This window comes from Spermophilus citellus (assembly GCF_964194105.1).
Source record: "Spermophilus citellus genome assembly, chromosome: 10".
NCBI lineage: Eukaryota > Metazoa > Chordata > Mammalia > Rodentia > Sciuridae > Spermophilus > Spermophilus citellus.
Window position 1 is genome coordinate 102,847,313 of NC_138197.1, and position 24,267 is coordinate 102,871,579.

A 24,267-nucleotide genomic window follows, 5' to 3' on the forward strand; every position below is an offset into this window, starting at 1 on the left:
ATACATGGTCCATGCCATGTTAGCCATTTTTCACTTACTAGTATTTAGACACAATAAATAATGATATACTTAATAGAATATGAAAACTGTCTACTCTAATATGCAAAGTCTAATTCTGTTGTTTAAATGTCCCAATATGTTTTGTTCTTGAAGGTTTCAACATTAATTATAACTTTCAAAACAGAAAAAAATAGCATTTCCTATTAAGTGAAATAAAACAATATAAATGAATAAATTGTAAATGACATACTGAAATATCAGCCATGAATTTTGATGTACCAATATGTTAATGTGTGTATATTCTAGAAAATCATCATGAAATGACTGATTTTTGTTTTGCGTACATCTTTTTACCTAATTTTAATACATACGATAATTTAAATGTTTCATGTATATATACATTTATAAATATATTAAACACATTTGCACTTTCTTAAAAAAATCTGTAGAGATTCTTAAAGACATATTCTGCTGTCTAGTATCTTTTGCAATTTTTCCCAAAATAAAATACACAATTGTAATAAATATTAAGGAAGTCAGAAATTTTGCATGATTTGTTTCCTAAATATTCTCAGACACTTGGGATGTCCACTTTACTTGAATGCAATTAGTAATGTTTTAATATATTTCAACAACTATTACATATTTATTTATACATTTAAATGCTCTTATGTGAAAATATTTCCTTTTATTTTGTTCCAAATACTCTCAATACTATTGAAAGCTTATTTTCTATAATTAAATTTGTCAAGGAATAGCTTCTGCTCTCCCAGCATTTATTATCTGCTCTTCCAGAATTTATTAAAACCCACCTTTTTGATAATTATTTATAGATTTACTGGAATTATGTCATTGTTCTCTCCAATCTAATAGGGAACTCCAAACATTTAAACAAGGAGTAAAGAAGAAAAATAAGAGAGCCTATACAATGACACATAACAAGGGGAGTAAAGTTTTTTATTTGTGTGTGTGTGTGTGTGTGTGTGTGTGTGTGTGGCATAATTTAAAGAAAGTAGGAATTTGAAATGAGCTTGAAATCCTAAAAAAATTCCCAAAGAATACAGTATGTCATTGAACATCCTTAAATCTGAATGAGATTACTCTAGAGCAAAGGATTATTCTATTTATTTTGTGCTAATCTCTAGAAGGCCATAGTATCTGAAAATCTGCAATATCTTGAATAGATGGATGAAAGAAGATTTAATTGAATTAGCAAATGAAAATGACCATCTATATGAGTTGGAACATCAATCAATCTATCTTTTCAAGGTCAAGATAGCCTTTTACCCTTAAAGACAACAATGGTAGTATGTCATATCTGTAAAGAACTTTTTAGTTTTCAAGGAACTCATATATTTCTTCTCATATATTATTAGGAAAATAGGACAAATTGGTTATTTTTATCCTTCAGAAAACCATGTACACATGCATTGAAAAAATTAGGAAGAAAGGGAAGAAAGGAAGAGGCAATGAAGGACATGAAATTTCAGTGATCATTTAGAATATATTGGTTTTGCTATAATTAACAATTCACTATTTCCATTGCTATCAATCATTAGCTTTGCAATAATATGTACAATTTTTATGTTTCTATGTATTAGTTAAAAATAATTTTAGTTTGAATTTTAAAATTCAGTTATTTTAATATTATATTATTACCACCATGTCTCTAATGTTAAGTTTATAATCTAGTTGTAAGCATTATCAGAAAAGGAAAATAAACGATTAATTCAAAATAAAGATTTAATTAGGATTTTCAATCTTTCTTTACATTCTTGTATAAATCAGTGTTCTTTTCTTAAGATTTGCAAATGCTTACGTGTTACAAATACTTATTTATCATTTTCCAAACACCATACAGGTATATTTTCTACATAAAAAATACAAATTATATGGAGAAACTTCACTACATAAGATAAAGTGCTAAATAGAAAAATTTATCCAATTTTTTATGATAAATTTATCAAAAATATCATTTTGTGGAAAATTTTTAAATTTCATTAATTTTTATTATACATGTTCAATAATTCCATATTACATATAATATAGCTTTTTGTTACCATGACATATACCTGAGAAAATATAAGAAAAATTGCATTTCAGCTCATGGTTTCAAAGATTTTAGTCCATAACCAATTAGTCCCATTATTTTTTAGCCTTTGGTGGGGACCACGTGGTGTAGTAAAGTTCATTTTGTGTCTGAGACATGAAAGAATGCCATATGAAGAGGCTGGGATTCCAATATCTACTTCAAGGACATGCCTTCAGTGACCAGAAAACCTCTTAGTAGCTTCACCTCTTAAAGGTTCTATCTCCTCCCAAGAGAGCTACCAATTGTGAACAAAGTCTTTAACATATGCTGAGGGCCATTACCAAGTAGATATGACGCATCAATATTTCCTTGCCAGCGTACCCCATGTTAATTTCGCTGTTGACCTTGCATGTGTGTTTGAGAAAGGTGACCCTGCTCAACGACCAGGGTGGATCCAGGATTAGGGTGTGTCCTGCAGTTTGAGGAAGTATCCAGCTCCTTGGGTTAAGGGCGTTCCCAGTTTAAGACCTTGGGTTTTAGGGAAGTTCGATGTTGAGGATTATTGCTGCTGGAATTAGGGCGTTCCTGCTACCTGAGCTCCCGTTGAGCTCTCCTGAGATTCAGAGAGCATTTTGGGAAAAAAGCCTCGTGGAGTAGGTGAATTGGGTGGCAGCAGAACTGGGATTACCCCAGAACGTGTGTGGAGGCCGGTGTGAGTTCGGGAATAAAGATTTGCTGTTTGAATCTACAAAGCTATGTGGTGGCTCCTGATTCTGTGCCCAGCCAAGACTGCGGCAAACATAGTCTATAATCCTTTGAGGGATACATATCCAAACAATAATAGAGTAAAATAATATGACATGATTATATTGAAAATTAACTGGTTTCTTCTAGTCAAATTGAAATGCAGAGGTCACGTTTCTGCATAAATTCTATTCTTGTGTCTGAGGAAAGCAACAATGAATGAGACTTGCAAAACCTGGGAGAAAATGAAACAATGAAATCAGAATTTAATCTATAAGAATAGTAATTTATAATGTTGATACTACATAATTACCAAAATGCCTCTTTTAAAGAAAAAAGGGCTTGAATCTGGTGATCAAGTTTTAGAGTAAGCTACACATGGCAGTGAATAAAAACTCTGCAGAATGAGTTTTCTGGAGTAGCCTAGTTCTCACCAAATTCACCTATAGTGGACTAATAGAAAACTTATTAGAGTTAATCATATACACTGTCATTGTGTAAGGGTCAGGCGAAACGTCGGAGAAAGAGACCACGAGACTAGCTTCATGCAATTGCAAGGGGGATTTATTGGATCCATTCCAGCGCGCTGGGACTCCATGCTCACTCAAGAAGGGAGAGCAGCCCGGAGCCCAGAGCAGAGGTCAAGCAGAGCTTAAGTACACTTTTTGGAGAGGGTGGGGGGCTTTGCATACATCAGAACAAATCATCATGAGGCGCGGGAAAATTGAACAACAACTCTGATACATGATTAGTCCATTCATTGGCGGGAACAGGCTGGACAGGGGTGATTGGTCACTTTTAAACTGGGTACATATTCAAACTGATTGGTTCGGGCCCTGTGACGAACTGCACAGGGCCCTAGGCTGAATGGCCAGTAGGGCGTTGTCTTAACTATCTCAGGAATCTGGGTGTAACAGAGGAACTTAATAGTACCTAATCTTTTACATTTCAATTCAAGGTTTCCAGCTTAGAAACTTTACCCTTTCAATTGGAATAGATGCCTTGATGAACTGATGATCTAGTTTTTGTTGATCATCTTTCTATGTCTTTTATCTGACAAAACTCCTTCATTTTAGTATGGCATCATGAAAATGGTGTAAAAAGAATACAAGATAAAATAAAGCACAGATACCATCTCCGTCTTCAATCTTGTCTTAAACACACCAGTCTGAACACAATAGAGAAAAACATTTTAATAGAATGAAATTAACCCTGATTCTTTAAATGGTACTCTTAGTTTACTATCATTCTGTGATTAAAACTGCTACCAGTTTAGGAGCTGTAATGTTAGGTCAGTAGTTTTGTGGATAAACATAAAACCAGATTCAAAATCAGTATTCTACTATGGCAAAGTATGCATTACAAAATTGCTCCAATGATAAGTATAATAATACTATAATAAAACTATAGTTATCCTCACTATAATAATCTATCCACTCATAATTTGTCTGAATTCATAGCTTGCACTTCCTCTTTTCAATCCTAACTGAGGCTGGAGAATGGTATTTTTAAATTCCAATTCTGCAACTGGCACCCTGCAGGCCTTGGAATGTGTTTATTTTTCTTCTTATTGATTTTCCAACATCTAGAATAGAACAATATATATTAGGTCTCCACTTTCCTACAAATTTACTGAATGAATGAATGTATGAATACATTAACAGTAAATCTTAGTAAAGGTAATTATTTACTTAGATTTCTGAAGTTTGCCAAATTGCAGAACTCCTTACAAGGTACTCTTACTACATATATATTTTATATGTTTAACAAATGATCATCCTGGATGAAGTTATTTCATTATTTTGACATATCCACCTGTCCATTTATTCTCTTACTTCCTGTACACTATATATATATATTTAAATATATATTTTATTTTAAATTATGTAGATATTATATATCCTTTATCAATATTGCTTACCAATAATAAAATATAGATATTTATAATATATAAATTTTATATTATATGAAAATATTTATATTATATTATAATATTTATATATGTTCATATATTTATATCAATATAAATACATATAAACATATTTTATACAGAAATAGAGAAAATAAATGAACAGATGTGTATCTCAAAATAATGAAATAACTACATCCAGGATGATCACTAATTAAACAGGTTCTATCTACCTAGTGACTAAGGTATTGCTTCCAGCTGGATCCTACTTGGTATAAAGAGTCACAAGGTCCTGACTCCTATTTTATTAACTTTTGTCCTATTTTTCCACCAAGTTGTTTTTCAGTCTATTATGCATAGTCTATATTTAATATTTTTATCCATAAACATATAAACAAAAGCTCACCTCTGAAGTCAAAAGTCCAAAATTAATTCCAATGAAGGTTAAAGCATTAGCGTCAAACCATGTGCTGATTTTACCTCCACAACCCTAAGGAAAAGAAACTACTTAGATTAACTTGGAGATGAAAATGGCTTTAATAACTCTGTTAAGCAGAAGAAAAGACATATAGAGATTAATAATTTACCAATGTCTAGGGAGCTTCTTTATTTGTTAGCAGGACACTTCACTTGCTGACTTTAAAGTTGCTAATATATTGACACAAAATCAAAATCAGAAATTTATTAAGTTTTGGAAAGGGGTTTGGCTTTCTGCAGACTACTATTGTAATTCATCAGGGTACATACCACCACTGAAAATAACTATTTCTCAAATATAGAAGTTATTAAAAGATTTAATTCTTGATGTATGCATGAATCAATTATGTAATTGAAAAGATACGTACTAAAGTTAGAAGTATAAAGTCAATGTATAAACTATACAAAATATTAGTGGTTCTTGGGAAAGGAATCCCTGGGTTTATCAATATTCCATGTCATTAATACCAGTTGTTCTAGATGAGCTTTTACTTTGTTTCTGCATCACTGTCCTGAATATTACTTTTGTGATCAAGAGAGGGTTCTCTCCTTTTAACAACCATGTGTTTTTAATTCTGGTATTGTTGATCCCTTACCAATCCTATCCAACCAGGATTCTCACAAAAGTACCTTCTCTTTCTGCAGGGCTTTTGCAGCCTTGTTTAAGAGAAAGGTTGATAGTATCCTAAGTTAAAGGAGTGCTTAAATCACTTACAGTTTATTTATTTATTATATGCCTGAAACAATACTACAACTAACCTAATTACAAGTTCAGTTTCATAATGTGATTTAAGAATGTAGCCACCATGAATAACATGGTATTTATATAAAAATTTGCTCAGAATTCTAAATGAACTTCCAAAACAAACAACAAACACACTTTCCACCCTTGGACAAACTTTGACTTATTTTTACCTCCAGGTAAGTTGCATTCAGTGGCTCATCACAAAACCATTCTGTTAACGTAGAATTTGTGCAAGAACACGGAACCTGGTCTGAAGTTTCTTTATTCTTATTCTTTATCCAATCTGTGTAATTGTGTTGACCACAACACTGTAACTAGAAAAAAGGCTCTATAAATTTTAGCATAAACTATTCAAAATGCAGTTAATTATATGATTTCCATGCATATTAAAGTGTTTTTGAAGGTAATATATCTCCCCACTGCAATGTAATGAATTAAATAAGTTTATTTATTTATTTTTAAAATAAGTATATTTTGTTGATTAATTTGTTTGGTGTTGATACTGTTTTTGTCAGCCAGAGCTAAAGATTCATATAAGCAGGCGTGGGTAGATAACATTATATGTCTATTTTATATTATAGGACTCCCAGATTGAAGACTTACTGGATAAATATATACACAAATGACATTTCACAATGTACTATACTGCAGGAAAGTACTTGAGCCATATCTTGCTCCTAACTGTAGAACTTCTCTCTATATTAATTTAAAATCTGCTGTCACACTTGTTTGGACTATTTAAAAAGAGAGGGTATTTTTACTTTTTTAGGATTAATGTGAGATATTGACTTTCAATTTGATACTGTGTGAAAAATTTCCACAAAGAATAAAAAATAGGATAATAAAAATAGTCATAGAAATGCTCAAACTTCTAAGAAATGTCTCGTTTCCAGTGTCAATTCTGGAATCCTGGTTGAATTGGATGGATCGGAAAGAATCCATTTAAATTTTTGTCACACAGGAAATAACAAAAAAAGCTGAGTATTTTATTGTTTTCTCAATGTGTTTCCTAATCTTTGCACAATTAGAAAAAGTTTCATGACTTAAATTAATGCTTCAAAGTTAGGTTACTAAATATTAATCAAAATAAACACATATATATCTCAATTATACCTGTCGCTAGGAACTACAAACTGAAATCTCCTTATTAACAGTGATGTCTTAACACAGAATGGTTTTCCTACTTATCATAAGTTTTACTGCAACCTGAAAAATCAGCACAGGTGCAGATCTTATACATCAGAGAAAAATGAGTAAAAGCATTTATAATTAATTTCAATTGAGTTAAAATGCTCTTGATATTAAATGTACTAAAAGTAATAACTGTTTTTATGTGAGGCAAAGAGTGTAGCAGTAAAGAATACAAAATCCAGTGCTAGAGTCTTTGGTTTTAATCTTGACTCTGTCACATCTTAGCTGTGTAATTCTGGTAGTTCCCAATTTTTTTATTCTTCGTGTATAAAATCAGGATAATATTTCCTACTTCATTGGGTTGGGAGGATTAAATGCAATAATATATGCAAAGCTTTTATTAAAAGATCTGGCACTATGTAAATGTTTGCTATTTTCTTTTTCTTTTCTTTTTGGTACCAATGATTGAATCCAGGAGGTGCTTAATCACTGAGCCACATCCCTATCCTGTTTTGTTCTTTATAGTTGCTCATTATATCCCCAAGTGAAAACTTTCCATATCTTCTATGTATACACTTTTCCAGGTGAAAACAGGTTTGAGTGCACTTTAAATATCAATGAAGAAAAAAACAGTTACAAAAGAGGGATAAACTCAAGATGATGAGGATAATGCCACTTCACTCTCTTGCTTGGATGAAATTCAACAATCTCTTCTTCCTCTACCCACCCATTGCTCCCACCTATTCTCTCTCCCAACTTCAGTGATCACCTTTGATACCCAATTATTAGTTTTGTACTAATTTCATCTTACTGTTTTCTGTAAGGCATTCAGAATAGTCCACTTGGGTATGTCTTTAGGCTTATCTTTAGATCCATACTCAGAAATGACTAAATCCATTTTGTCATGCCATAGTTGTTGAACCTGTTGAAAAATCGCATTAGAAAGCAAAAATTTCACAGAAACTTTTCCTAATGGTTCCCCTCAAAACAGTCTTCAATGTCAGAAATAAGAGGACCTTTTTTTCAGTGATTTTTTTCCATAAAACTCCTTTTAGAAATTTTATTGTCAAAGCATTTGATCTTTCACTTCATGATCTATAGGAAGAATATATTAAACTTACTTCATTATTAGGAGAAATGAATGTGCTAATCTCCAGAATGTCAAGGGGTTCCACATTTCTTCTTATACATTTCTTTTCAGGAATAATTGTGGAAGACTTAGAAAAGACCTAAAAATGATCACTGAAAGTCTTTTCAATGGAAACTAGGCTTCTCCAAGCAAACTTTAGGATTCATTAATTTGATGGCTGTCTGTCCATTCATGGCTTATAATTTAACTTGTACAACTCTGTAAGTTGTAGAAAACTATAGTTATACAAATTATTATTGGTCAGGTAAACAAAAATTATTTTTGGAGGGAGAAAATACCAGTAAATTTTCCCCTCTCCAAGCCTGTTTTGCATCTCTTAAGTGATGACCAATAAAAACATCTCCTTTGATTTGATTTTTGTATTTTATTACTTTCCTTATTAATGGAAATGTTAAATAAAATCATTGATGTACCTACTAAATGTGTTTATAAGAATTATGATTTTTCTATTTTAAATATGTTCCATTATAATACTTTAAGGGCTCAGAACATAATACTCCAAAGTATGGCATACTGGCATACTGAATATTTTAAGTTAAAAAATCCAGAGAACTAGAAAAGCAGAAAGGTCACTTTCTGACCTTCTCCCACTTCCTCTCCTCAAGCAAGTTATAAAAAAATTTTCTGACCTAGTTCGACTGAGAGAAGGTCATAAGACTCTCATTCCAAGGGGGTCCTGGTCTATACCCAGAGTCCAAGATGACTCTGAACAAAGAGGCCTTATTAAGTTTCCCACAGTTATTACCATTAGATAATACCCTTTGTCCTCTAATCACACTTCTGCATGACTGTTAAAAAAAATATAGTTTTCCCTGTGTTTTTGGCTCTTTATTTCAGAAGATTCTCATGTCCCATAAGCATTGGTTCAGTAAATTTGTTATGCTTTTCTCTTGTTAGACTTTCTTTTATTACAGGGGCCTAAGCCATGAATTTGCAATGGGTGAGGAAAAGATATTTACTTTTTCTCCACTATAATACTAACACAAAAAAATGATCATATCTGAATAGGGTAAAATCGTTCTTTAAAAATCTAGATAATAGTAACATATATAAGCATTTTAAAAATTATGATTTTCATAGCTAACTTCTAATTTGGCCTTCAATTATATCAAAAGGCAGGAAACACTTTTAAAAGGAATTGACACTTTTAATATTGTTCATTTCAGTACTAGTCTAATAATTTTTTAATTGCATTAACTGTCTTTGAAAAATGAAAACTAAATAACTTGTGGTAATATTAAAATAATTTTAAAATGTATACAAGTTAAACTTTATTCAGTTACTTATATACCTATGCTTTAAGGCAGAGAAGTTATAATAATATAAAGTGGGGATTTTAAGTCTATTTTATTCTTCATGTTAAGTTTTTATTTAGAACAGTTTTTATTTTCATTTTATGTTGCTGGGGATTAGAGGAAAGGGACGTATTGCTTAATTCAGCCTCTAAAACATTATTTGGGATATTCATAATGTATATGAATGAGTAGTTAGTACACAAGAATTTCACATATAATTGATGTGAGTATTATGTAAATAGAATACCTTATACATACTCAATTTAATAAGCATCTGATAAAGTTCTACTACATCTTCAAGGCTGAGTTAATACTACAAATGGCATAAAAACTTAGAAGTTCATAAGACTTTTTCAATACAAAAGTCAAGTTGATATCAGCAATGTTGCTAGCTCTGGGGTTAGTTAATAAGTGCTCCAGTCCAGGTCCTGTTATTTGGTCATGAAATACATTAATAATCATTTTTCATCTCAACCTCTCAGTGTCCTCTTCTATAAAGTGGGAGTAACAGTGCATATCTAGTTGTTGTTGGGAGGAAGTTTAATATAATGTCCATGGAGTACTTATAACAGTCTTTGGCATAATAGTAATTAGTAGTTATTCTTTTTATTATATGTAGAGGTGAGTATGTGAATAATATTGAAGTAAGTATGATTATGATAAATTATGTTTATGTAATCAGAATCTTTATATGTTATGTTGAGGTTATATGATCAGGTTATATGAGGCTGTTGTGCTGGGTGGAATCTGGTATCTTGCCACCAAAACAACTTTCTAAACACCAACTTATATGGCTGATACATACCCCACCCCATAAACACATGCATACAGGCACACATGTACATACACTGAAATTTAAGCTATAAGTGCCAGGTCATTAATAACAGGCTTTCGGTAATGAGACACCAAGATGACTGGCAATGGTGTTATACAGAAACAGGAACAGTTTTGTTGGACTGTGGCAGTTACCCTGGGAAGATCCTAAAAACCACAAGAATTAATTAGGGACTCCTTCAAGATTAAGGAAGAGAAAGAAAGAGAACTTTTGAGTATCTGATTTATTAACTTGTTAGTTAATAATTACAAGGTAAGTAGGTTGTTGATCTGTAATCATACTCAGATCTTTAAAACTGCTCTTTTTTTCATTACAGGATACAGATTAAAGGATAATCTAGCAAGCTTCAAGAACAGATCTGAGCTGCACTGGAACACTAAAATTTCTTACATTATTAAAAGTAATTGTGGGCAGTCATACATTTTCTTATCATAAAGTTTTTATGGATAATTTATTATATGAATTTTAAACTTAATTTGATAAATACAAATCTCATTATAATTAACTCAATTATATCATTAGGATCTTATCTATGCAAGATATGTGAATTTTCAGTTCATCTTGTTTAAAAAAATCACTGCATTTCAAATAAGTACAAGTATAAATGTACTCTGTGTGTGTGTGTGTGTGTGTGTGTGTGTGTGTGTGTGTGTGTATAATCTATATTACTATAATTGGGTCAGGAATGGTAGCCAAGGTTGACTAGAGGAGGATGGGAATTAGGGATATGGATCTGGATTCCTAAAACTCAGTACTACCTCATATGCATTTTTTTTTTGTCATTTACAACTACTTAGGCAAAGTTAAAGACAAGTTCCTCTAGCCCACCCATACAATCTGACCCCTCCCCCTTCCTATATAGAATTTGAGTCCTTCTACTAAATATTTTGCCCCCGAAGAAGTTTTCTTTTCTTGGCTTTTAATTTAGGCTCAAAGATCTCACTAATGGAAGGTACCCAATTTTCTTTTTTTTTTATTGATTGTTCAAAACATTACAGAGCTCATGATATATCATCTTTCATACACTAGACTCAATTGGGTTTTGAACTCCCATTTTTACCCCAAATACAGATTGCAGAATCACAACTGTTACATACTCACATTATTACATAATGGCATATTAGTGACTGTTGTATTCTGCTACCTTTCCTATCCCCTACTATCTACCCTCCCCTCCCCTCCCCTCCCATCTTCCCTCTCTATCTCCTCTGCTGTTGTTCAATTCTCTCCCCTTTTTCCCCCCTCCCCCTTGCCCCGCATAACCTCTTATAATTTTGTGTATCATTGAAGGTCTCCTACCATTTCCATATGCTTTCCCTTCTCTCTCCCTTTCTCTCCCCCCATTCGTCTTTGTTTACTGTTAGTCTTTTCCTCATGCTCTTCCATCCTGTTCTGTTCTTCTTTGCTTTCTTTATATCAAAGAAGACATTTGGCATTTGTTTTTTTAGGGCTTGGCTAGCTTCACTTAGCATAATCTGCTCTAATGCCATCCATTTCCCTGCAAATTCTATGATTTTGTCATTTCTTAGTGCTGCATAATACTCCATTGTGTATAGATGCCACATTTTTTTATCCATTCATCTATTGAAGGGCATCTAGGTTGGTTCCACAGTCTAGCTATTGTGAATTGTGTCGCTATAATCATTGTTATGGCTGTATCCCTATAGTGCGCTCTTTTAAGGTCCTCAGGGAATAGTCCGAGAAGGGCGATAGCTGGGTCAAATGGTGGATCCATTCCCAGCTTTCCCAAGAATCACCATACTGCTTTCCAAATTGGCCTCACCATTTTGCAGTCCCACCAGCAGTGTACAAGTGTACCCTTTTCCCCACATCCCCGCCAACACTTATTGTTGTTTGACTTCATAATGGCTGCCAATCTTACTGGAGTGAGATGGTATCTTAGGGTGGTTTTGATTTGCATTTCTCTGATTTCTAGAGATGGTGAGCATTTTTTCATGTACTTGTTGATTGATTGTATGTCCTCCTCTGAGAAGTGTCTGTTCAGGTCCTTGGCCCATTTGTTGATTGGGTTATTTGCTATCTTATTGTTTAATTTTTTGAGTTCTTTGTACATTCTGGATATTAGGGCTCTATCTGAGGTGTGAGGGGTAAAAATTTGTTCCCAGGATGTAGGCTCTCTGTTTACATCTTTTATTTTTTCCCTTGCTGAGAAAAAACTTTTTAGTTTAAGTAAGTCCCATTTGTTTATTCTTGTTATTAACTCTTGGCTATGGGCGTCCTATTAAGGAATTTGGAGCCCGACCTCACTATATGTAGATCAGAGCCAACTTTTTCTTCTATCAGACGCAGCGTCTCTGATTTGATATCTAGCTCCTTGATCCATTTTGAGTTAACTTTTGTGGATGGCGAGAGAAAGGGATTCAACTTCATTTTGTTGCATATGGATTTCCAATTTCCCAGCACCATTTGTTGAAGATGCTATCCTTCCTCCATTGCATGTTTTTAGCCCCTTTATCAAATATAAGATAGTTGTAACTTTGTGGATTAGTCTCTGTGTCTTCTATTCTGTACCATTGGTCCACCTGCCTGTTTTGGTACCAGTACCATGCTGTTTTTGTTACTATTGCTTTGTAGTACAGTTTGAACTCTGGTATCGCTATACCTCCAGATTCACATTTCCTTCTTAGAATGACTTTTTCTATTCTGGGTCTTTTGTTTTTCCATATGAATTTCATGATTACTTTATCTATTTCTACAAGAAATGCCATTGGGATTTTGATTGGCATCGCATTAAACCTGTAGAGAACTTTGGGTAATATCGCCATTTTGATGATGTTAGTTCTGCCTATCCATGAACAGGGTACATATTTCCATCTTCTGAGATCTTCTTCTCTCTCTCTCTCTCTTTAGGGTTCTGTAGTTTTCATTGTATAAATATTTCACCTCTTTTGTTAGGTTGATTCCCAAGTATCTTATTTTCTTTGAGGATATTGTGAATGGAGTGGTTTTCCTTATTTCCATTTCAGAGGTTTTGTTGCTGATATACAGGAATGCCTTTGATTTATGTGTGTTGATTTTATAACCTGCCACTTTGCTGAATTCATTTATTAACTCTAGCAGCTTCTTTGTAGACCCTTTTGGGTCTGTTAAGTATATTATCATGTCATCCGCAAATAGCGATAATTTAATTTCTTCTTTTCCTATTTTTATGCCTTTAATTTCTTTTGTCTGTCTAATTGCTCTGGCTAGTACTTTGAGAACTAAATTGAATAGAAGTGGTGATAGAGGGCATCCCTGTCTTGTTCCAGATTTTAGAGGGAATGCCTTCAGTTTTTCTCCGTTTAGGATGATGCTAGCCTGAGGTTTAGCATATATAGCTTTTACAATGTTGAGGTAAGTTCCTGTTATCCCTAGTTTTTCTAGTGTTTTGAACATAAAGGAATGCTGTACTTTGTCAAATGCTTTTTCTGCATCTATCGAGATGATCATATGGTTCTTGTCTTTAAGTCTATTGATGTGGTGAATAGCATTTATTGATTTCCGTATATTGAACCAGCCTTACATCCCAGGGATGAATCCTACTTGATCATGGTGCACAAGTTTTTTGATATGTTTTTGTATTTGTTTCGCCAGAATTTTAGTGAGAATTTTTGCATCCAAGTTCATTAGAGATATTGGTCTGTAGTTTTCTTTCTTTGAAGTGTCTTGGTCTGGTTTTGGGATCAGAGTGATGTTGGCCTCATAGAATGAATTTGGAAGAGCTCCTTCTTTTTCTATTTCTTGAAATAGCTTGAAAAGTATTGGTATTAATTCTTCTTTGAAGGTTTTGTAGAACTCCGCTGTATACCCATCCGGTCCAGGGCTTTTCTTGGTTGGTAGTCTTTTGATAGCTTCTTCTATTTCTTCCTTTGTTATTGGTCTGTTTAGATTGTGTGTGTCTTCCTTTCTCAATCTGGGCAGATCATATGCCTTAAGAAATTTATTGATATCTTCACTATCTTCTATTTTATTGGAATATAGGCTTTCGAAATACTTCCTAATTATCTTCTGTATTTCTGTAGTATCTGTTGTGATATTGCCTTTTTCATCCCGTATGTTGGTAATTTGAGTTCTCTCTCTTCTTCTCTTCGTTAGCATGGCTAAGGGCCTGTCTATCTTATTTATTTTTACAAAGAACCAACTTTTAGTTTTATCAATTTTTTCAATGTTTTTTTTTTGTTTCAATTTCATTGATTTCTGCTCTAATTTTAATTATTTCTTGTCTTCTACTACATTTGTTGTTGTTTTGCTCTTCCTTTTCTAGGTTTTTGAGGTGTAGTGTGAGTTCATTTATTTGTTGTTTTTTTGTTTTTTTGAGGAAAGAACTCCAAGAAATGAATTTCCCTCTTAAAACTGCTTTCATTGTGTCCCATAGATTCCTGTATGTTGTGTCTGTATTATCATTTGTCTCTAAGAATTTTTTCATCTCCTCCTTTATGTCTTCTGTAACCCATTGATCATTCAGTAACATATTGTTCATTTTCCATGTGATGTAGGATTTTTCCTTCCTTCTTTTATCATTGATTTCCAATTTCATTCCATTGTGATCAGATATGGTGCTTGGTATTATCTACACGCCTTTATACTTACTAAGAGTTGCCTTGTGGCATAATATATGGTCTATCTTTGAGTAGGATCCATGTGCTGCTGAGAAGAACGTGTATCCACTTGATGATGGTTGATATATTCTATATATGTCGGTTAAGTCTAGGTTTTTGATTGTGCTGTGGGGTTCTATAGTTTCTTTATTCAGTTTTTGTCTAGAGGATCTGTCTAATGGCAAGAGCGGTGTGTTGAAGTCACCCATAATTATGTGTTGTGGTCTATTTGACTCTTGAACTTGAGGAGAGTTTGTTTTATGAATGTTGCAGCTCCATTGTTTGGTGCATACAAATTGATAATTGTTATGTCTTGTTGGTGGATGGTTCCTTTTAACAGTATATAGTGTCCTTCTTTATCCTTCCTGATTAACTTAGGTTTAAAGTTGATTTTATTCGATATGAGTATGGCCACTCCTGCTTGCTTCCGAGGGCCATGTGAGTGGTATGATTTTTCCCAACCTTTTACCTTCAGCCTGTGTATGTCTTTTCCTATCATATGAGTCTCTTGAAGGAAGCATATTGTTGGATTTATTTTTTTGATCCAGGTTACTAGCCTATGTCTCTTGATTGGTGAGTTTAGGCCATTAACATTTAAGGTTATAATTGAGATATGATTTGTACTTCCAGTCATGCTTCTTTATTTATTTATTTTAGTTTGGCTGGTTTTACTTTTTGGTTATTTTCCTCCCCCTTTACTGAGATACCTCCTGCTGTTAGTTTTGGGCACTATTTTTCAATTCCTTTTCTTGCAGTATTTTGCTCAAAATGCTTTGCAGTGCTGGTTTTCTTGCTGCGAATTCTTTTAGCTTTTGTTTATCGTGAAACATTTTAATTTCATTGTCAAATTTGAAGCTTAATTTTGCTGGATACAGTAGTCTTGGTTGGAATCCATTATTTTTCAGCGTTTGAAATACATTGTTCCAGGATCTTCTCACTTTCAAAGTCTGTGATGAGAAATCAGTCATTAACCTAATTGGTTTACCCCTGAATGTAATCTGCCTCCTTTCTCTCGTAGCTTTTAATATTCTCTCCTTGTTCTGTACGTTGGCTATCTTCATAATTATATGTCTTGGAGTTGGTCTATTATGGTTTTGAATGTTTGGGGTCCTGTAGGCTTCCAGGATTTGGCAATCCATTTCATCTTTCATCTCTGGGAAGTTTTCTAGAATTATTTCATTTAATAAGCTGTCCATTCCTTTGGTTTGAGTCTCTGTGCCTTCTTCTATCCCGATGACCCTCAAATTTGGTTTTTTTATGACATCCCATATCTCTTGAATAGATTGCTCGTGGGATTTAAGCATCTTTTCTGTGTTGACTATATTCTTTTCAAGTTGATAAACCTTGTCTTCATTATCTGATGTTCTGACTTCTACTTGATCAAGTCTGTTTGTAATATTCTTGTTTGAGCTTTTAATTTGGTTTATATTTTCCTGCAATTCTAGGATTATTGTTTGATTTTTTTTTAAGATCTCTATCTCCTGGTAGAGCTCGTTCTTTGCCATTTGAATTTGTTTGTTTAATTCATTTTCAAAATATACTTTTATTGCTTGGACTTGCTGTCTCATGTCTTCCCTAATATTCCTTTCCATTCGAGTTAGGTATGCCATGAGTTCTTACCCTATCCCTGCTTCTGATGTTTCTATGTCCTCCTGTAGAATTAAGTTGTCCTGCATTGTTTGTACTCCTTTTTTCCCTTGTTTTCTCATGTTGTCCACGTTACTTTCTAGCTCTATTTGATTGCCGTGTTTCTGCTCTCTTCTATAGATTTGTTTTGGTTCTGTATTACTCTGTTGTTTCTTCTTTGTGTTGTTAAACTGTGCCTGCTAACGTGGATTCTGCTGGGAAGGAATTCCGATGGCCGAGCTCCAGTGACGTCACTACTCTGCTATGACGGGCCCCAGGCTCCTTGCTGGGGTGTCCTAATGGGGCTGTGTGACTGGACTGTCTCTGTTTGGTATCAGCTCCCCGTCGAGGCAGGTGGGCAGTCTCCAGCCACCCAGTATCTCAGGCAGCGGGAGGGTGATCGGTTGCGGCGGGGGAGTGGACTCTGGCTGCCAAGTCGCGCGGGCAGCGGGCCGGCTGTCGCCGGTGGGCAGGCGATCTCTAGGCACCCAGTCCCGCGGTCGGTAGTCAGCGGGTGGGCGTTCTCCTACCGTCCAGTTACGCGGGCAGTGGGTTAACTGTCGCTGGCGGGCCAGCAGTTTCTAGCCGCCCAGTTGTGAGGGCCTGGCCTCTAGTCCCCTAGTTTCTCCTGCTAGTCTTGGTTTCTCCTGCTAGACCAGATTTCCCCTGAGTGATGGCTCTTGGCAGTTCAAACTGTACTCTGGACCTGCCGTTTGTTGGGTGTGGAGGGTGTCTATTGGGGACCCCGGCACTCTATTGTTTTGTTTCCATTGTGGGGGATAGAACTGTACCGCTTCCTTCCCCCTCTGAAATCCCGCACTCAGCCCGGGGGTCAGTGCGGGCTCATCTGGCAGGATTCCACAGAATTGCAGCCACTTTTCTCCCTGCTTGCTAATTAATCACTTCTCTGCGGTGCCCCACCTTCTGTAGCTGCGGGGAAGGCCGGGCGAATCAGTCAGCCCGGATTCCCGGGGTCACACAATTGGCTATTGGGATCCCTGGCACTCTATCGTTTTGATTTTTTCTGCTTGCCCCTCCCCCAGCGCTGGCTAGACATGTTTCGTTTTGGCTGTTGATGGGAGGGGGAGTTGAAGGTCAGGTGTCTCTAGTTTTCCCCTAGTCTTTATGCGGGCTCACTCTGATACTCCCTCCCCCGGAAAGCCTAGGAGAGGTTTTATGCGGATTCCCCGATGTATGGGAGATGGGCTGAGTGACACAGACCTGTTTTATTGTTGCAGTCTGTAGGAGAGTGGCGGTGGATACTTCAGCTCTCCAAGATGGTGGCCGCTGATTGCCTTGGTGGAGTTTCCGTTGTGGGGGACGGGACTGTATCGCTTCCTTCCCTTCCTTCCCCATCTGAAATCCCGTACTCAGCCCGGGGGTCAGTGCGGGCTTGGCCGGTGGGGTTCCACCAAATGGCAGCCACTTTCCTCCCTGCTTGCTAATCGCTTCTCTGCGGTGTCCCGCCTTCTGTAGCCCCCCAATTTTCTTTATATTTCAAATAAAAGAATATTGATAAGGGTTCATTTTCTATACCTCCTCTTTCTTTGTGAAGATGAGTGCTGAAAATACAACTTGGACACCAAAGGCCAATGACAACACTACTGCATACTAAAACACAAGAAAAAAAGAGATGATGTTTAGTTTTTAATTTATATTTTAGATGCTATAATAATGAGAAAATACACATCATATGAAATATACAGCCTAAAATATACATAGGTATCCCTAAATTTTACTGTCTTCATAAATATTGGCATAATTATTGAAATAAGAACTCAATAAAAAATCAATTAATGTCTGGATAAGAATATTCTAGAAAGAAGTTATCATATTCCATGGGAACCCAAACAGGCTACTTGGTCTAATGGAGTTGTTGATGATATCCTCTTAATTCAGAAATAAAGTTGTTCCAAAGGGGAATTCAAAAATATGGCACTCCACTTATTGGGTCATTCTGCTAAACTTGTGATCTAATTTGCAAAGTATCCTACCATGTATGAAGTAAAAAGTACACCAATAGTAGCTACAATAATAAACTTAATTCTGCATGGGTTCTTGAACTAGTTCTTCGAAAAATTAAAGCTTCAAATAAAACGATTTTCACATGAATTAGACTGTTTTCTTTCTTAAAACCTATAGCTACTTCAGTCTTTATCACCAGAGTTGAATGTATTGGTACATATAATCTAGAGTTTATAATAATTTACAATTCAGCAGTCTAAATATTTAAAAGGTAGAATATAAGTAGTAATTATTTACCGTTCATATTATTAATTTCACAGAGTTTAAACATTTGATACTTTAAACTAGCCAATTAAGTACAAGTCTAAATGTACTCTGTGTGTGTGTGTGTGTGTGTGTGTGTATAATCTACATTACTATAATTGGGTCAGTAACGGTAGCCAAGGTTGACTGGAGGAGAATAGGAAGAAGGGATATGGATCTGGATTCCTAAAACTCAGTACTACCTAATATGCACCTACATTTTTTTTGTCATTTACAACTTCTTAGGCAAAGTTAAAGACAGTTCCTCTAGCCCACCCATACAATCTATAATTGGGTTGGTAATGGTAGCCAAGTCCTTATTTTCTATTTGGCATAAATATTTTTTATTTTTCTGAGACAGAATTTCGGAGATAAAACTATTTCTTGCCATGTATTGAGAAGTTTAAATTTACAATTCTACATATACTATCTCACTTGATAATCATTAAGATAAAAAGAGATTGGTAGAGGCCATAAAAAGTGTACATAATAATTAAGAAATGGCTAGATTAGATCAGATTACTAGATTATATTATATTAGTGTCTTGAATTAGAGCAGGTATAAACAAAATCCCTTTAAGTTGTGGAATAGCCTTTAGGCCTATACAATTTATCAGTTGACTGTACACATTCAAATGGTTCAAAGGAATGTGTTCATAAGAAAAATATTGGTATATTCAGAGAAGAATTAGCAAGGGTCATGATGATAATAAGTAGCAGTAGCCTTCCATGGAGTGTCTAGAAGGGACAGTAGTATCTTTGCTCTGGGGCTTAACCTCTCAGATCTTATATACACATGCATCTTTATGAGGGTATCTATGAAAACTTTTATCATTTGGATGCTCTTAATACATAAATCACATGGGGTGTTTATGTTTTTTCTCGTTTTACTTTCCTCCTTTAGTTATCATCCCTAATCCCCAACATTATACTAGTAGCAGGCTGTGTGCTTCTCTTGCTTAACTGGTAATTTGTGGAAAGGAAAAAAGAAATCAAGATTTTCCTTTCAAGTCATTTCTGTCCTGGTTTCCCTGTTCCAAATCTGAAGGCCAATCAGAAAATTAGGCTAAATATCCCGGAAAGAAAGATAAGATTTGCGAAGAAGACTGGGCTTTGGAGGAGAATAAGAAGAGAAAGGAGTCAGTTTTTAGATTAAGAAGATTCTGAAACAGATCCTGGAAATTGTGGTTCCCAGAGCAATAGGCACACAGCTTCTTGGTATCTTCCTGGCAAGATACTATAGGGAAATGACACTGTAATTTCCAGCCTTGACTAAAACGTTCATGACCAGGGTAAAAGTCTAAAAACTCTAAGTTGCAATTACTAAATATAAGTAGTAACTGGTCCTTATGTCAGGTATGATTCCATTAATTGCCGTGTCATTGAGGAGGTGTGACTCTCATAGGGGCGGGATCCTGCTGGGAAGGAACCTAATGGCTATTTGCTAATCCTTCACAAAAGGGTTTCACTGGTATGCCTACACTGAAATATGCTGGATGAGTAGCCCCCTATTGCTATCATCGAAGTCTATTCCAACAGCAGAAGAAGTACATCTGAAGGCACCATGAGACTTGCTTTTGTGGTAACCAGTGCAGACTGGTAACTAGTGGCCAGAGTGACCAACCAGACCTCAGTGGTACATAAAAGCAAGGTACCTCTACATTCTTCCTGGAAATGGAAAGAAGGGCTGCAACAGAATCCTTTATCTGCTTGATAGGAGAGTGGTTATAAATTCAAATTTGATTCAAAGGAAAGTTTAAAAGCTGTATTTCATCTAAGTGAACTGTCATCCACACCTGCCACATGTGTGGTGAATGGCTCATGTTCAGGTGTACACTACTGATGATCCTTCATCTTTCCATGTTAGGTGCTAAGAGAGAGAGAGATAAGAGGCTAGACAACTGCCGTGAGTCTGTCCCTCTCAGCAGTTAATTTCTCTTCGTTAAATAATAAAGTAGGATTTAAATTATAAGGTAGTTTTCCATATGGCACACTGACAGGCAAAAATATAATGACTAGAGGACATGTTTCCCCTCCTCCTCTTCCTCTCCCTCCTCCATCCGCACCTCCTTTCCTTTTTATTGGTACTACTCTTCCCCCTCCTACTCCTTCTTTACTTTGCTCATTGACTCTTATATTGACTCTTATATACTTTATTATGATTTTAGTCTTCAGATTCCTAAGTTTGGTTAACTGTATTTCATCCAGGAAATGGGTTAGTGTTGACTGTATATTGAAAATTAAACATTTAAGAGTGCAACTATGGAGGTACCTGATCCATGGGGAAAAAACAATCTACCTGGAAGTCTTGGGCATAGAATGTCATTCAGATTACCCCCAAGGTCATGCTCTACTGAAATACTATAGCAACATAAATCACAATTGCTCATATGAGTAACTTGGATACTCAATATATACAACATGAAATTGGGCTATTGAAGTAAAATACATACCAGAATTAGGAGCCATACAATTTTGATGTGAATTGACAAATAACCCAACAGACAAAGAAGAACAATAGCAGATCCCATTCCAATCAAGATTTGAGAAATATATATAATGAATTGTTTGTTTTCATCTGTGGAAAGCACAAAATGACTTATTATGAAGTGATATTTTATTTACTTTCTATTTAATAATAAAGGCAGTTCAATATTTTCCTATTACTAAATCACTAGGATTTTTCTCTCATTTGATCTCATTCCAGCATCTCTTATTTACTCTTAGCAACAACTTCTTTTCTTTTCCTGACATAATAGAGAATTCCTTCAATCACAGAAAATCTTGTTACCTTTATCTTCATTTTATTCTATGATAGAAGACAATTGTTTCTAGGTTGACCTCTTCCATTTCTAATGCATATTCAAACATTCATGTGTTTACTCATTCATGCATACATTCATTAAAATAATTTTGGTACTCATATTTGTAGGTTGAGTTTCCCTTATTCTTGTAAATACCCTGAATTCATTTATAATATGTTCTTTCCTTAACTAAACTGTGAATATTTAGTGTCAGTGACTGTACATTTATCTGGCTAACAGACTAACTGTTGAATTGTGGTGGTACATCACAGATTGTAGAACAGTAAATGCACAACAAATATATGTTTTTTTTAGAAGACAAATACATGAGTTACATATGTTTTACATTTTTCTGGAAGAACAATGGAGGCAGGGTTATCCTGGAACAGTTTGTGCTGGCTCATAAAAGTCAATTGTTAAGTTTTCAGGAAATTTACAAGCCAATTGAATTCACATTGTGGTGGGGGAGTATTTAAACTATGGGAATGAACAGATGCCATGAATCAAGATTCTCTACTCAAGAGCTAGTTGCTAAACATTCACCAGCATTGTACTGGACACCAGGGACACATCATCCAGTGAGCAAAGGAGGTTAAAGGGTTTTGTTTAAGATTCCTGGAAAAAGTAATACCTGAGCATACACAGTCTTTAAATAATAATTGAAAATACCCAGGCTGGAGTGGTAGAAGCATTGCTGAAATTATGGGCACTTTGTGTACTATTTTCTGATTTTTCTCACTTGAATGAAGTTCAACAGGGACAGGAACTGGATCTTTTTTGTTCATGATTGTATCTTCCACATATGGGGCAGTGTCTGACATGTAGAAGATGCTTAAATTTTGGCACATGAATAAATAATGGCAATGAGGATCCAGAGAAGAGCTTTCAATAGGGAAGCTACATGGTCAAATTTGCATTTGAGTGAATTATGTTAGTGATATTTGGAAGATAGCTGAGAGAAATGATAAGAGCAAAAGACTCTTGGAAGTTATTAGAGTGTCAGGAGATAAATGGGAACTTACTTTTTTTGAATGGGCTTACCATGAAGGGAAGGTGAGCACAAAGGTGATTTAAAAAGAGGAAAATCAAGTGAAAATGGCAGATATGTAATAAAGGAAGACTCAATATTTGGGATCTTAATTTGGATGTATTTAATTTCAGATCCTAAAACCTTAATCAACATTTCACTAACTGATCTGAGTACACAATTTTAAAAATAGAACTTAAAAGAACAAGTTCCTTACTTATTTTTACCTTTTCAGGAGCTTTTTACAACCCAATACACCAAGATTAACAAGAATTATCTGTCAACTCCACAATGAAGAAAAAGAAAAAAACTCTTTTTTGCTCCACCTTAATTGCTACATTATTAAATTAGGTATTGTGTGGGTCCTTAGTCCATTGCTTGGCACACACTGAACCCTAATTAAGTGGAAGCTATTATTATAATTATTGTGTGGATGGAAAGGATGGAAGTTTGTTGTTAAGATCTTCACAGCCCCATGACTCTGGGAAAGGCGCTAATGTATTCAGACATCACTAGCCTTGTCCAGAAGCAAAGTATATAAAAATAAGAGAATAAAGATATCAGACATTTAATATAGTTTAAGGCTAGCTAGATTATTCAATTTTGTAGGACTTTATAACATATTAAAGTTTTCTATTTAGCATTTCCTTCCCTACATTTTTTTCTTATTTGATATCCACTAAGAAATAAGTCAACTCTATACTGAATGTTTGGCCTTTCATTTAATGATGAATAGTGCTGCTCAACAGAGGGTACTGTGAGAGTGGATATGTTCTTTATCTGTGCAGTCCAGCAAGATGGCCAATAGCCATAAATGCCTACTGAATACTTGAAATGTGTATTTCTTCCCTTGAACAGAAGATGTTTATATTAAAAAAAACCCACATCCTATTTATTCCTATACTCCAGTCTACAGTGACCACTACAAATCACAAAATGGCAAAATAAAGGCAATGTAAAGATCTCACTTTTTTTCATAAAGAAAGAGGCTCATCTATTTCATCCATGATTTCAAATTTGGAGAATATTATATTTTATTTGTGTGATGGTAAAAATAGTTCATAATTACATTTTAAAAGAAATTATTTGACTATGTTGATTTTTCAAGTCTACAGATCTGTAAATTCTAGAGTTGGCAGAAAACTCAGTTTTCTTTCCCTCCTCTCCCTTGTCTAGTAACAGCTCCTGGTTCCCCCACCTCCTCAAATTGCCCTTCCTTTATACTGGATTTAAAACCTTTTTTTAATAAGGCACTTATGAAGTCATCTGGCAAGACCTTTAGAAGGAATGGTGGGCCATACTTAATGGATGTTAGAGAAATACTGCCACCTGCTGAATAGATCATCATAATTGTTTTAAGTGAAATGCCTTGTTCATTTCATTAAGAGAAAAAGAAAAATATACATACCCAAAGCTGTTAAAAAAGTATTTCCATCTAATAAAAGGCATGCACCAAATCCCATGAATAAAAGTCCAAGAATCTGTAAGAAGTCAATATTTTCAGTAATTGTCTAGATGAATACATTATATTTTCTTCATTAAAAATATGAAAATTCTTACCAAAAAAGCTGAATTAATGAGATTAAGAAAGTACTTAAAAATTAATATTTTGTTTTTCTTTAACAT

General features: G+C 34.7%; 1 protein-coding gene across 1 annotated transcript; it reads right to left on the bottom strand.

The window, feature by feature from the left end:
* Nucleotides 1–2,924: 2,924 nt before the first annotated feature.
* Nucleotides 2,925–24,267, bottom strand: TSPAN19 (tetraspanin 19; the record flags this gene model as incomplete). Its single annotated transcript, XM_081311313.1, has 8 exons — nucleotides 2,925–3,011; nucleotides 5,092–5,175; nucleotides 6,078–6,221; nucleotides 7,850–7,960; nucleotides 18,079–18,153; nucleotides 21,264–21,388; nucleotides 24,050–24,122; nucleotides 24,202–24,267. 8 exons carry the CDS (start codon nucleotides 24,265–24,267, stop codon nucleotides 2,946–2,948), a joined length of 744 nt encoding a protein of 247 aa, XP_081167439.1. The 3' UTR covers nucleotides 2,925–2,945.